General features: G+C 46.5%; 1 protein-coding gene across 1 annotated transcript; it reads left to right on the forward strand.

The window, feature by feature from the left end:
- The first annotated feature begins 2,822 nt into the window (after positions 1-2,822).
- On the forward strand, positions 2,823-12,752 carry tada2a (transcriptional adaptor 2A). Its single transcript, XM_084467520.1, has 15 exons — positions 2,823-2,922; positions 3,259-3,365; positions 3,470-3,529; positions 3,617-3,708; positions 4,098-4,255; positions 4,463-4,551; positions 5,227-5,299; positions 5,410-5,473; positions 6,510-6,553; positions 9,170-9,280; positions 10,215-10,286; positions 10,838-10,970; positions 11,199-11,242; positions 11,937-12,016; positions 12,345-12,752. The coding sequence occupies exons 1-15, from the start codon at positions 2,898-2,900 to the stop codon at positions 12,528-12,530; spliced, it is 1,338 nt and encodes a 445-aa protein (XP_084323646.1). The 5' UTR covers positions 2,823-2,897; the 3' UTR covers positions 12,531-12,752.
- The last annotated feature ends 1,911 nt before the right edge of the window (positions 12,753-14,663 follow it).

Raw genomic sequence — 14,663 nt, forward strand, 5'->3', positions numbered from 1 at the left:
TAGTTTTGGTGTAACCCTCTCCCTCTCCTAGAAATACCCTGCCTATAATTACTCCTCAGAATTTGGCTAGAGGCTAGCACAATAACAATGCTTTGAGTCTGCTGCACCAGAAGACTGCACCCACAGACACTGTTTCACGTGTTAAAAACATAAGCCAACTCTCACCACTCTTGGATTTTTGAATATTTTATTTATTTTCACTGCAGCACCAGTACATCATAACAATCATTCCTTGTCTGTGAAAGCTCACACGGTATTACAACTCTTTGATTTCTGAAACATTCTGATGCTGATTGAGAGGGTCTGGGATCAGGCAAAGAATCCCTCCACTCTGGAAGAGATAGGAGAAAAAAATAAATTTCTTGACCCTTTACGCCCATCAAGACAAAATTCTATCTTCAATCCAAATGAACCATCATCTCTGTACAATAAACGTTTAACAGTTTTCAGCAACATAAATCCTTCAAAAGATTTAAAAGAAATCTTAGAAATATTCCATAACACGCGGCAACAAAAACAGTAGATATATCAATGAAGATCTTCACCAGCAGGTAAATGTAACGTCAATGTACGCAAGATGTGCCAAAAAGTTGTATAAAAGGTAGTATAAAAATGTGCTAAACACAGAGCAGCTGTGTGTTAATTAGGTCCTGTGGCATGCTGGGAGATGTAGTGCTATTGAAGGACCCTTTCATGACTCATTATACAATTATACCGCCCCGTCTTGTCATCCACGGCAAATTAAAGAAAGAAGAGAAGGTTTTGTGGATACTATAATCAAACCATTTTGTTTAGTCAAACAAAAGCCTGAGTGGTCAAATTGAACCGAGGCCAATTTGATTCAGGTCCAAGAGTACTACAGGTAAATCCACTCATTGGCTTGGTGCTGCACACACACTGACGCCGGTCCACTAACTCAACTGTTAATTTTGTCACCCCTGTGCCTTTTGATAGGGTCTCATGTTATTTCCATGAGAGGGAGCAGATTTTCTTTTGAGCATGCGAGGCGCGTGGCAGATGCCTTCCTTTCTTCTCGGGCCTCATATTGAGATTGCAGCAGCTGGGAAGTGCTCAGTTAAAAAAAAGGGGGGGGGGGTCTGTGTGTGTGTGTGTGTGTGTGTGTGTCTATGTGTGTGTGTAAGGAAGGGCGGGGTTCTCAACAAATAGAATAGGGTGGGTGGGGGTGGGGGTGTGTGTGTGTGGGGGGGGGGGGGGGGCGTGCATTATTTCGGCCTGTGCATCTAATTTGGCACACGTCTATACAGGGGAACCCTGTGGCTTCTCCATTCTTTGATGCACTCAGGCAGGCATAGTTTAGGCCCTAAAGAGGGCCTACAGGCCGGGGCCGGGGCTGCGGGTGAGGGGTCTGAGTCTTGAGGCCTTCCCCTCTGGGCAGGGGAGTTGTGGGGAGAAAGGGCTGGTGGTGGTTGGGGTGGGGGTCTCGGGATAGCAGGTTGTGTGTCAGCAGACATGATGCTGCAGCTGGTAGGACGTGGCAGGAGACAATCACACGTCTCACGTCTGTCTGTCTTTCTTTGTTAGCATCAGAATGCTAACTCTTGTCCTGCTAAGGATACTCTTTCCTTATTCTGCTTTCTGGTCCATCAATAAAAATATGAAAAACTAAAATTAGGACATCTCAATTTTTGTGTGGGCTGTCTCACGCACAAATGAACACATATTTGTATTCTTCTTCTGCCCACATCACCTCGCTAGGGTCGTGAGTAACTTTCCGCCGCAGAAAGTAAAAGTTGTGCTGAACACTGGGAGCACACCATCTGGAGATGCTAATTAGCTCAACCCAGGGGTACAATGAGTGATATTAGCTGGCTCAACGCACAGCGGCAGCCAACACTCGGCAGCAGGACTCCTACTCTCTGGACCTGGAGCCGGCCACCCCTGTCTGTCTGAGTCACCAGCAGCACTTTGTACCATGCATAGGAGCCCAGAAATATACACCTCTTTAAAACGGAGCCTCTTGAGACGTAACATCCATCACCAGTCGATTGCTCTCATGACACCTCAGACTTGATGGTTAACCAAATCTGTGTTTCCGCAGAGGGCCGTTACGTCAATGATGTAAACGTGCTTTTAACCCGATTATTGTCTTGTATGTCGATTCTCCTATCTGAATCGTACCACCCTTCATCAGCTGATGTTGTGAGAAGCTGGAGGAAGCCCAGAGGGATGGAAAGGGGAAAGGGGGTACAGGCAAGGGTGTCTAAGCACACTTGTCACTATAGATTCCCCTGAGAAGGGAAGCCTCAGGGTTGTTGCAGTCTGTCTCATTGTCTTGGACAGCTTGATAGGACTTAAATTGTATGAGAGAGAGAGAGAGAGAGAGAGAGAGAGAGAGAGAGAGAGAGAGAGAGAGAGAGAGAGAGAGAGAGAGAGAGAGAGAGAGAGAGAGAGAGATGAACCAAATGTTTTCAGATCCTCTTTGCCTTATCGAGCCATCTTAATTAAATACATGGATATGTGTTGATTTGATATGATTAATTACAAGGCCATACAAGACTATAGACTGGATAGTGTAGTGGTGAAATCTACCGTTTAGGCATGTGGCGGCCAAGCTCATTTTGTAAAGAAAGACGTTTTTGTTTGGATGACAAGATTATATATCTTCAGTTTCAGTAGTCTCTTAATTAATGTCACGTCTTTTCCCTAGACATCGCGACAATAGAGAAAAGGAAAGCGAGACAGAAACGTCCATTGTTTTCTCCTTGCATTTTGATGCAAGTGCGACACCTTGCGGTGAGCGAAGAACCGCCTCGATTGATCGACGCTTCTTCCCTTGTCTAGTTATGTCTTCTTTCTAGGTCTGCACGTCAAGTTGGAAAAATCGATAGCAACGAAAACATCGACTCTGGCATTGCAATTGTAGTTCTAACTAACCCATGGATCGCTTAGCATCTTTTGGAAGTAAGTAACGGCACCATGATGTGGTTAAAGGCTCACTGCAAATACATGTTATTTTAGAGAGGATCATATGTGGCTGTTTGAGGTGGACTACTGCAGCTCCAGCTAGCTTAGCGTATAGCTCAAAAGGGAAAATGGAGGCGTAACGTTGGGCTGCTTTTGACTAGCTGGCTAACTAAGATTTGATGATGCTATCAGCACAGCCTCGTGCATGACAAGGTGTAGTCACCTGCTCACAGTACTGCTCACAGACAGCTCATCAAAGCAGTGACAACATCTGTGGGCAGTGAGTTTAGTTGTTTTTCTGTGTTGTAAGACTACTTTCCTCTATGGCTCCAGGTGATCCCTTTGACAAGCCTCCATGCAGGGGCTGTTCGTCCTACCTCACCGAGCCCTACATCAAGTGTGCTGAGTGCGGCCCCTCGCCATTCCTGCTATGCCTACAGGTACTTAGGAGGTCCTGGTATGACGTATGCTTTTGTCTCATCCCCTACCGATTCGGTTCTGGACACAGTGCAAGTCAATTGAGAAATGTGTGTTGTGTTTTCAGTGTTTCACCAAGGGATTCGAGTATAAAAAGCACGAGAGCGATCATAAATATGAAATCATGGTAGGTATCACACTCACGACACTCCCTCGTATACACAACGTGACAAACCAGGGGCAGTTTTAATGACTCCATGTTTACATATTGCAGACATCAGATTTTCCTGTGTTGGACCCTGGGTGGACAGCCCAGGAGGAGATGTCTCTCCTGGAGGCTGTGATGGACTGTGGCTTTGGCAATTGGTGGGTGGTTCCTCTCATATCTGCTACCAAAATACAGACATTGTAATGGTATTCACAGTCTTAAGCAACACATTCAACAAAGCGTCCTCCATTTATGTAGCAATATTTGTTGATTTAAAACTTAAATAATATCACATGCCATGCCGTCTAATAATATTGATCCAGTTGATGTCAGAATAGTTTAGTGGTCTGGATGTTAGGATGTTCGCCTCCAAGGTAAAGTGTTTGATGCCCAATGTTCACAGCAGACATCCTAGGGCGGTGTTTCTCAAATCGGGGTGCTTTGAAGGAAATGGCTTGCACATACAGGATTACTATTTTTCATTTTATTCTCTCCCCAAAGACCTCATTATACTGTAGTCTAACACAGTTCCACTTGGGTCCCACAGGCAGGATGTGGCCTATCAGATGCGTTCTAAAAGCAAAGACGAGTGTGAGAGCCACTACATGAAGAACTTCATCAACAACCCCCTGTTCTCCTCCACCCTGCTCAGCCTGCGACAGATGGAGGAGTCTCGCTCCGCGGATGGAGCCATCGCCTTCAAACGTACTCTTTTACACACGCCCACGTATACGCACACATAGTGGTTTAGGACTGCTTTATAGACGATTCCTGACTAGGTTATGCTGGGATTGTTTGCAGCCTAACTTGTCCGCTTTTGAAAATAGTAAATGGACATTGTAAATAACTGTAAATGTATAGAAAACTGTATAGATGGGAGTTGTGATGCGCATGTCTTCCATCTGCTCCCAGCCACAGATGACCCCCCCAGGCCCACGTTTGACTCAGTTCTGTCCAGGGACATGGCGGGATACATGCCTGCCAGGGCAGACTTCATGGAGGTGATCACAGATTTACTACTACTACTACTACTACTATACTACTACTAGTACTACTGCTACTGCTATTCCTACTACTACTACTGCTGCTGCTGTTGCTGCTGCTGCTATGACTTACTGCTACTACGACTTACTGCTACTACTACTGCTGCTGCTACCTCTACTATTACTACCATTACTACTACTACTACTAGTACTACTGCTACTGCTACTAGTACTGCTACTACTACTAGTGCTACTACTACTGCTATTCCTACTACTACTAGTACTGCTCCTACTACTACTACTGGTACTGCTGCTGCTACTACTACTACTAGTATTACTATTGCTGCTGCTATGACTTACTGCTACTACGACTGCTGCTACTTCTACTATTACTACTTTTACTACTATTACTACTACTACTACTACATTACTACTTTTACTACTACTGCTGCTGCTGCTACTTCTACTATTACTACTACTGCTACTGCCACTACGACTGATACTACTACTACTACTACTACTACAACATATTTTGTAATGGGCCTACATAAATATTTCAAGTTATGCATTCAGTGAGGAAATTATCATTTGTGAAATATTTTGTACAATCTACCGTTTATTTATTTGAGGTTAGTAGTCACTTCCTACATTCTACATATCATGCATGACTCAACATTCTTCTATCCTCTGTAGGAGTTTGACAACTATGCTGAATGGGACCTTAAAGACATTGACTTTGTGGACGATGACTCGGACGTCTTGCACTGTGAGCAAAACATTGTCATAATTGGAGTGTTTTCTATTGAATGAAAATACATTGCTCGAGATATATATTTTTATATAAATATACAATTAATTTTGTGTTCTCTTTTTCAGCTTTAAAGGTTGCAGTTGTTGATATATATCACTCACGACTAAAGGAGAGACAGCGCAGGAAGAAGTAAGTGGAACGGGGATTTATTTAACAAGGTGATGCAATGAGTCCTCGAAAACACTAGATGGCACTGTAAGCGCTTAAAACGTACCCGCGGCTATTCTTAACGCAATACTTGCTGACTACTATGTACAATTTTATGTATGATGTTAAGCTTTGGCCCAATCAATTATTTCATGAAATGCATATAAAGCTGGGGGTTGGAGAAAGTTAAAGATGGTGTGTATTCTTATTTAAACAAATTAGTTTTGATTCAGGAGCCAAATATTAGCATTAATTTAAGCTTTGACCAAATAATTCTCCCTGTTTAAATATTTGTTCTTGTACCTGTACCCTTCATTAAAAGTACCACAATACCTTCTGGAGCATCAATCAAAGCCCCTCCATAATCACACGTGTTTTATCTAATAAGCCTGCATACATATTTCATAAAGGTGCCTCGGTTAATGACACCAATTTGGAATAAATCTTGTGTGCTCTTTCTCTCGGCATTTGCGCCCCCGAAAATCTCCAATATATTAAACTTGTGACATTTGGGCTCGCCTTCTCCTCTCAATGTCGCTCCCCTCCCCTCCCCTCGGTGAGCCCCTCCCCGCCCCAGCCCTGCCCTGATGTCACTCTGAACACTAACCGCAGACTATTTCCACAAATGCCACCTCACTTCTCCTCACTTTGGTCGCAAGAGCAGACAACCTGTATATACAGTATTATGCATTATATATTTAACAATTATTCGCCGAAGTGATTAGTGCCTGATGTTCACGAAGCCTGATAAAATCCTTTTTGCCGGGATTTATTTGCTTTTATTAGCTGACATTTTGCGATGAAAACAAGTTTGAGATCTCAATCATGGGATATTGCCCAATATCCCGAGATAGGGAACCAATCAAATTGAGCCATCTTAGGAGGTTCACGTGTAGCATATCAAAATATATATATATCTAATATAGACGATTACTTTCCCCCCTCAAGCTTTTACTTTACGTCAGAGCTTGGTTCACATACGGGTCATAACACCAAATCCAATGTGGTTTTATTCCAGAATCATCCGAGACCACGGGCTGATCAACCTACGGAAGTTCCAGAGTGAGTTCTGTAGCCAGCCCACATTCACACTCCACCTGTGTGTGTGTGTGTGTGTGTGTGTGTGTGTGTGTGTGTGTGTGTGTGTGTGTGTGTGTGTGTGTGTGTGTGTGTGTGTGTGTGTGTGTGTGTGTGTGTGTGTGTGTGTGTGTGTGTGTGTTGCTATGGATGCCCACATACAACAATAACATAATCAACCTCCACGGCCTCTTTGGCAGGGAGTGTGAAGTCTTTCTGGGGGGGGGGGGCAGGTTGTTTACGACCACAGCTGAGACCGGTGGCCTGGGCCACGTGCCAGTTCTACAGTTATGCGGCATTTAATTGCCTCTCTAGGAATAGCCCCCCCCCCCTCCCCACTTGAGGTTCGACAGGAGCGTGCCGCTCCGAGGTTTCAGGGCATTACAAACCTCAGCCCATCCCCGGCTTGCATTCCCCCGCGCCCGACCGCTCATTCACTCGCTCCCTCTCAACGCCCGGGGACCAGGTGCCGTACCGGTACGAGGGGTCACAGATGGCCGGGGGCTCCAGAGCGCCCCGACTCACCCAGGATGGTCAAGTGGTCAGGATGTTGGGACTCTCAGCCCAAAAGGTTGTGGGTTTCGAACCCAGTGTCATCGGTCTTCCCGTGCACACCCTTGAGTAAGATGCCCTAATGCAAGTCGTTTTGATAAAGGGGTCCGCCAAAAGGTAATGGAATAGAATATAAATGGGTCTCATTAGTTTGTGCATAAGCTTGTTGTGATCGCCAGGTGTGGTGGGACTGACCGCAGCCGAGGGCCCCCCCCCCCTCCATGTTTTATTTATCTACCTGCAGTCAGCCCTCCCTCCCTCCCTTCTTCCCTCCCTTTCTCCCTCCTCTCCCCGGTCTTTCAAGATAAGAGCAGAGCCAGGGTAGCTATGGAGCTGCTGGCCAGTTGTCATGGAGACTGTCAAAGACTGGGTGTTATACATGTGTGTGTGTGTGTACTCGCATGCATTTGCCCGCACCTTGGCGTGTGCGTGCGTGTGTGTGTGATGCGTGCGCAGGCCGGTAACGCGCTCCTGAAGTGACACTAGTGCGCCCATCGCTGAAGGCGGTCCCCCCCCCAGGAGGCTGCAGGCCAGGGGTCCGTCTCCGCTCTGCTGGGACTCAAAAGACACAAGGGACTCTGGGGGACTTTCAGTCCCACACAAGCCCAACTCCTTGGTGTGCTTTCCCCTCCATTTCATCTCCTCACCTGTTGCCACTGTGCATGCACAACGTTCGCACTGGTCTGTCTCCAAGTATCGTTGGGCGAGCGTCTCTAAAGAACGTTGTTACTGTGTCTCGTGAAGAGCGTTTGTGTGTCTGAGGAGTGTTTGTGTGTCTCTTGAGGAGCGTTTGTGTGTCTGAGGAGCGTTAGTGTGTCTCTTGAGGAGCATTTGTGTGTCTGAGGAGCGTTAGTGTGTCTCTTGAGGAGCATTTGTGTGTCTGAGGAGCGTTAGTGTGTCTCTTGAGGAGCGTTTGTGTGTCTGAGGAGTGTTTGTGTGTCTCTTGAGGAGCGTTTGTGTGTCTGAGGAGCGTTTGTGTGTCTCTTGAGGAGCGCTTCTGTGTCTGAGGAGTGTTTGTGTGTCTCTTGAGGAGCGTTTGTGTGTCTGAGGAGCGTTAGTGTGTCTCTTGAGGAGCGTTTGTGTGTCTGAGGAGCGTTTGTGTGTCTCTTGAGGAGCGTTTGTGTGTCTGAGGAGTGTTTGTGTGTCTCTTGAGGAGCGCTTCTGTGTCTGAGGAGTGTTTGTGTGTCTGAGGAGCGTTTGTGTGTCTGAGGAGTGTTTGTGTGGCGTCTCGCTGGGTGTGTTCGCCCGTGCGACCTCATCCTTGACATGTCCGCTCGCCGCAGTGTGGAGAAGGTTATCGCTAATCAGCGCATTGATTGGGCCGACACACATGGTTGGGAGAGTGCCGAGGGAAGGAGGGAGGGGGGGGGGGAGGGGGCGAGCCAAACCCCTTCCTGAGTACAGACACAACACGCTCGTCTCCTCAACCCCCCCCCCCCCCCCCCACCACACACACGCACAATCACAGCCTTCTGTTTCTGGCTCTGCTGACCACACTCTGGAGATGCCGGCCTCAGTGGACCACTCTTCCCCTCCGTTGTGCTTACTTGGCTGGGGGTGGAGATGGGGAAAAGGTGGGTGTGGGTGGGGACTGGAGGGAGGCCAAATTGTAGCAACTGTAACAGGTGTAGAAAGAAGCCTCATGGCCGGTTCAACACCATTACTAGCATTGCTGGCACAGAAATGTGGCGAGGTAGCCACCAAAAACATCCACAACATACATCCACTAACAAAAAAATACATCCACTAACAAAAAAATACATCCACTAACAAAACATCCACCAACACTAACCACTAACATAAAAAGAAATACACTAACAAAAACATACCTACACTAAAAAAAGAATACATAAAAACTTGAAAAACGTCATTCAGCATCCCTTTTATTTATGCTTGGAATCATCTGGACGGTAGCCTTTCAATGTAGCGCAGCCATTTTGTTGGAATTAATTGGTCAGTAGTGGCTTCTTATGGCTTATCTCTCGCCCCCCTCTCTCTCTCTCTCTCTCTCTCTCTCTCTCTCTCTCTTCTCCATCCTTGCTCCCCCAGTGCTGGAGCGCTGCTACCCCAAGGAGGTGCAGGAGCTCTATGACGTCATGAGGAGGTTCGCCCGGGTGGCCGGCCCCACGGAGCACGACAAGTTCATCGAGAGCCACGCCTGTGAGTCCCCGGGGGCCCGCGCTCAGCACTGTGTGGCTAAAAATAGGATTGAGCGAACGTTGGAAAAAAAACATGTCCCGTTTCGCTCTGATGCGAAATACACTTGAGAAAAAAAAAAAAACGTATTGGATTTCATTCTTTATTTATTATGTGGTTTTTTTTATGTATGCAATATTTTTCCGGTATCATACATTCATCACTACACGCCTAAAAGTCTTTGAGGCCCCAACTTGTTAGCCTAACCCTGGCCCGAGCCGCTTCTTTGGATAAAGGTCAGCCTGCCCTGTGAGTCATGATCCCATCATGCTGGCACCACACACATCACGTTGGGTTCACATCGCCTTCATACAAACCGTGTGCACCGGTTATCTTCGCATTTTTAGTTTGTAATCTAGCGGCCATTCAGCGCTTTACATCGGGCAGGTATCACATTGTAAAGACATTGTTAAAAGACTATTCATTTTAAAGGATGTAAATATTGAAGTTGAAGTCTTTGCACGTAAATATAGATGGTAAACAGAAAATTGAAACTGAAAAAGGATCTGTGTTTAATCTCGGTAGCTTAGCCCTTGGTCGCAGCGGTTGCCTTGTCCCATACAGACCGACGTGCATCTCTCCACGCGTGTCTGTAGGTTAATTAGCTTTGATCTCGTTTACTGCGTGATGACAGGGACGGGACCAGCAGACAAACACCCCTGTTACTCTGTCACCCCCATTAGTAACGGCTCGCAACGTGTCTGGCTTTGATGTCCGCAAGCATTGATCTCAAAGGGTGTGTGTGTGTGTGTGTGTGTGTGTGTGTGTGTGTGTGTGTGTGTGTGTGTGTGTGTGTGTGTGTGTGTGTGTGTGTGTGTGTGTGTGTGTGTGTGTGTGTGTGTGTGTGTCAGATCCAGCCCTGGTCTCCATTCTGTCTAACCCCTGCCTTCCCTTCCAGTGGAGTTTGAGCTGAGGAGGGAGATACGCAGACTGCAGGAGTACAGGAAGGCGGGGATCCAGTCCTTCTGCAGTGAGTGTCCCCCGTGGCCCCAGACCCACCGTCTAGGGCTTCCATCGGCACGCTCAACATTTTGTTGGGTTCACACGGTTTTCCAGATATTATTGAGATCTTTATCTCTAAAATTATGTTGTTGTTTTTTTCAAAAGCATCTGCCTATTTGAAGATAAAATTGGCATCTGGCATTTGGAGTTTGCCGGTCAATGTTAATTTCATAGACCGTTTTTTATACACGTCAATGACGCTGCTCACAAATGAATACAGGTTGATTCGTTACCAGGAGAGATTGATTGATTTAAGTATCCTTCCCTCTCTTATTTATCTATTTTGAGCTTTAAGCTTTGTGCCGCCATTGGAATTTTCTTCTTAACACATTTATGGAACGTCAGTTTAAAACCAAATTTGAGAACTTTCTTACAAGGAATTCTGATTTGAGGAATTCTGATTTGAGGAAGTGTAATTTGAGGAAATGTAATTCTTTAGTTGGAGAAGCTAAGCTAAAGCACTCCCCTCTCCCTTCTGACTGTGTGTGTGTGTGTGTGTGTGTTTTTTGCTTCCGGAAGGTGCCAAGGTGTACGAGCGGGTGAAGCGCGTGCGTGAGGACGAGCGCAGGAAGAGGACCATGCTGTGTGACGTTCTGCAGTACATCCAGGACGGCCGCGCCTGCCAGCAGTGGCTCAGTAAACAGGCCGCCATGTGAGACCACTTCTGTGTTATCTACTAAGACCACACTTTATGAAAAGGTGCAGAGATACTGAATAATAACTGAGGCTGTATGTATAAATAGTATTTATGGTACTACATTTCGTACTGCACATTTGGCTATTCTCCTAGAGATAACTATTCCAAAGATCCTGCCTCTAAACTGGAACTAAACTAGTGTGTGTTTGTGTGTGTACTGACTCACTTGTCCCTTGATCACAGAGACTCTGGCATCACTCCGGTTGTCACAACCATCACCATGTCAAGTAAGAAGCCTCTCTTTATTGCCGCTCCTTGTCTCCCTTTATCCTCCGTCTATTCCTCCCGCGTTGTGCTGTCCTCCTGGCACCGCTCCCAGTGTCGCCACATTAATGCACTCAGGGAAGCACCTCCATAAATATGCTCAGAGACGGCGTGTATATTTATCTCCTCCTCCCACCTCCCTTGCTTACTTCCTTGTTGCCTTTTGCCCAAAAAAAGATAAATGGAGTGCATAATCTGGATTGGGGTTTTTTTGCTAGAATTTACAGCTATATATTTTATTTTCCCTCCCTCACTCTACCTCTTTTCCTCTTCGCTCCCTCCCCTTTAATTCTACCTCTCCCTCACTCCCCTTATCTCCCTCGCTCAATCCCTCTCCTTCACTTATCCCTCCCTTCACTCCCTCACTCCCCTTTTCTCCCTCCCTCACTCCCCTTTTCTCCCTCCCTCAGTCCTTCTCCTTCACTTTTCCTTCCCTTCACTCCCCCTTCTCCCCCCTATCAATTCCTCATTCCCTATCGCCCTATCATTCCATCCCGCTCTACTTCTCCTCCTCAATGTCCCTCCCAACAAGGGCCTCTCTGATTCTTTGAGGTTGTGCTCAGGCTAGTTATCACGTTATCTGAGACCCACCCAACCGGTCCGGTGCGTTTGTTTGACCGCCTGGTTGTGTGGCTGCGTGCCCGCCTGTCTCCACAGCGACGGGCAGGAGGAGCGCCCCCCCGCTGAACCTGACGGGCCTGCCCGGGACCGAGAAGCTGAACGAGAGGGAGAAGGAGGTACGGGGTCCGGGTTCACCCGTCTCATTGAGAGGGCTGTTAGTCATTAGCTGTTATTAATGAACAACTCTTTAGAGTAACGCAGTCCAGCTGCCTTTCTAGTCTAGACTTGCACCCTTCGTGAGAAGATTAAATTACTGACCCGCCTGCTTATCGAATCCTCGTTATTAATAATTAAACCAAAATGAGGCCATCTAATGAAGCCACAATACATGATCAGCGTGCAGGCGAGTCCTCATCCTCCGTCATGTCCATGTGGCGCAGCAGTGCGCGTTCCCCCAGGCTATCGCTCACATGAGTCTCTTCCCCCCCCCCCCCCCCCCCCCAGCTGTGCCAGGTGGTGCGCCTGGTGCCCGGGGCCTACCTGGAGTACAAGCAGGCCCTGCTGAGCGAGTGCCGGCGGCAGGGGGGCCTGCGGCTGGCCCAGGCGCGCTCGCTCATCAAGATCGACGTCAACAAGACTCGCAAGATCTACGACTTCCTCATCCGCGAGGGCTGCATCAACAAGGCCTAGCGGGGCGACGGCGGGGGGGGGCCAAGCGGAACGCCGCCCGACGTGGGAGGGCGGGGTCAGAGCGGCGCGGTGATCCGTGCGGTGATGCGTCTCGACATGGCGCCCGCCGTGGGGAACGGTTTATCACTTATGGAGTCTTTATGTTTTTGAATGGACTACTGTGTATTTTGTGATGGTGGACACTACTTTTTGTACAGTGCTCTGTGTATGCATTTGAGGATGTCTTTGTTGCTCCTCCAATAAAACATTTTTGTTTTTTTCACTTTTGTTTTTTCTGTAATGAACGTGGGGTTTTCTTGATGCCTGGCATGAACTGATCTGGACCGCGTGTGCCACGACTTTAAAGATCTTGAGGTTTTACAGGCCATTCCGTTATGGATGCATATGTCAACCAAATATGATTGAATAGAACAACTATAGTGCTTATAACAATGTTAAGCACATCCTTTATAAATTTGTCCATCCCGTGAAAAGGATGACAACGTAAAAGGTAAGCACTGATGTAATAGAGGCACATTTTAAAACCCATTTGGCTGATGTCTAACTTGACAAAAGATTGGGCTGACATAAATATACAGGAAACCGGTAGTGGAAAAATATTGAAAACATGAAGCAAATGTCAGACTATAGCTATTATTCCAAATGACATCATGAAAAGCTCATAGTCAGAGATGGATTAGGACAATACTGGGAATTTAAAGTTGCTGTCGGTAAGATTTAAATGTTGGAAAGAGTTTTGTTGGATCCTTGCACCTGTGGTAGAATTATAAGCAGTGTGTCCAAATGTGACAGGCAACATGGATTCCCTAGGAGCGGCCTAAAATTTAAATTGGCTCACACAAAGCATTACACTAATAGCTGTCGAGCGGCTATTGCATTTTTAAATAATTATACAGAAATTATAGCTCTTACAACAGCTTAATAGGCCCATGCCACATTGGCCCATCACTATCTGTGCTGTGCCTATGGTCATAATGCACCAAAAGCCCCCCAAAACAACATGAACACCACCAATGCCACCACAAAACACAACAAGAAACACAACCAATAGGCTACTATTGGCAAAAACTACACCATTAATCCCATGATGGACATGACAAACAATAAAAAAGACTGGGCTGCTGTTTGTGGATACACTTTCAGCGGGCATGTAAAATCAGCACACGTCTAACCTTCATGCTGTAAGGAGTTAGCATAGGAGCCCACTTCCCGAAAGCATCGTTAGCCTAAGTGGTTTGTTAAGTTCATCGTACGAGCATCGTACAGTTTTCACACCGTTTCCCGAAAGCATCGTTGCGTAACGAACGTTGTGTCAGTCACCAGCTGGACATTTCACAATACCCCAAGAACAGTGGTTACCGCCAATATATAACTCATAGACTACTATTAGATAGAACAGCAAAGACAGAGACATGTTAGAAATCAACAACAGCGTAATTTAAAATTCAAAAAATACATGCGCAGCTGAAATGTAGCCTTCTGATCAAACGTCACAAGGCAACCCTATCACAAGGCATATAATAAAATCAAATGATTCCATTGCTCTTGTGTGGGAGGTCGCTTTCGAGCTGCACTTGCTGTCTCCCTCTGATTTTGATTCAACCATCGTGGTTAAAATGTCCTCATAGTGATCAATGACAGAAGACATAGGCTACTGTAGGCCTACATGAATCAAGCTGAGACCAGCGGGTGTCAGAGAATTTCTGTAGGCATTTCTTGTTGCGATTGTTTGCCATGAAGTTCACTATTTATTGGACCGTGTCTAGACAGTTACAAAGATCCCTGACCTTAGTGGAGTGCACAATCGCCAAGTTAAGAGTGTGGTTTCTGCAGTGAACGTAGACTGCTGCGGGAAACTTGTGCGATGCGTGCCTTTCCCGCTTACATTGCCCACACCATCATACCCCTGCCCAACAATATGGGCAGGATCTAGACCAGCAACAGCAATAGCCTTATCAATGCCTCTGCGTTTGAATGATAATGAATGGATGATAATGCATTTTTTATGTTTACACCAAAGATTCTAGACTAGAGAGTGCGTGGCGCACCAATGAAACTTATGCGGAATCAGAGAAAGTCTGCTCTCTTTGCTGCGCAAAGCATGTTTCAGAAATCAGCACATTTAGATAAATG

The sequence above is a fragment of the Micromesistius poutassou genome, assembly GCF_964030765.1.
Source record: "Micromesistius poutassou genome assembly, chromosome: 4".
Taxonomy (NCBI): domain Eukaryota; kingdom Metazoa; phylum Chordata; class Actinopteri; order Gadiformes; family Gadidae; genus Micromesistius; species Micromesistius poutassou.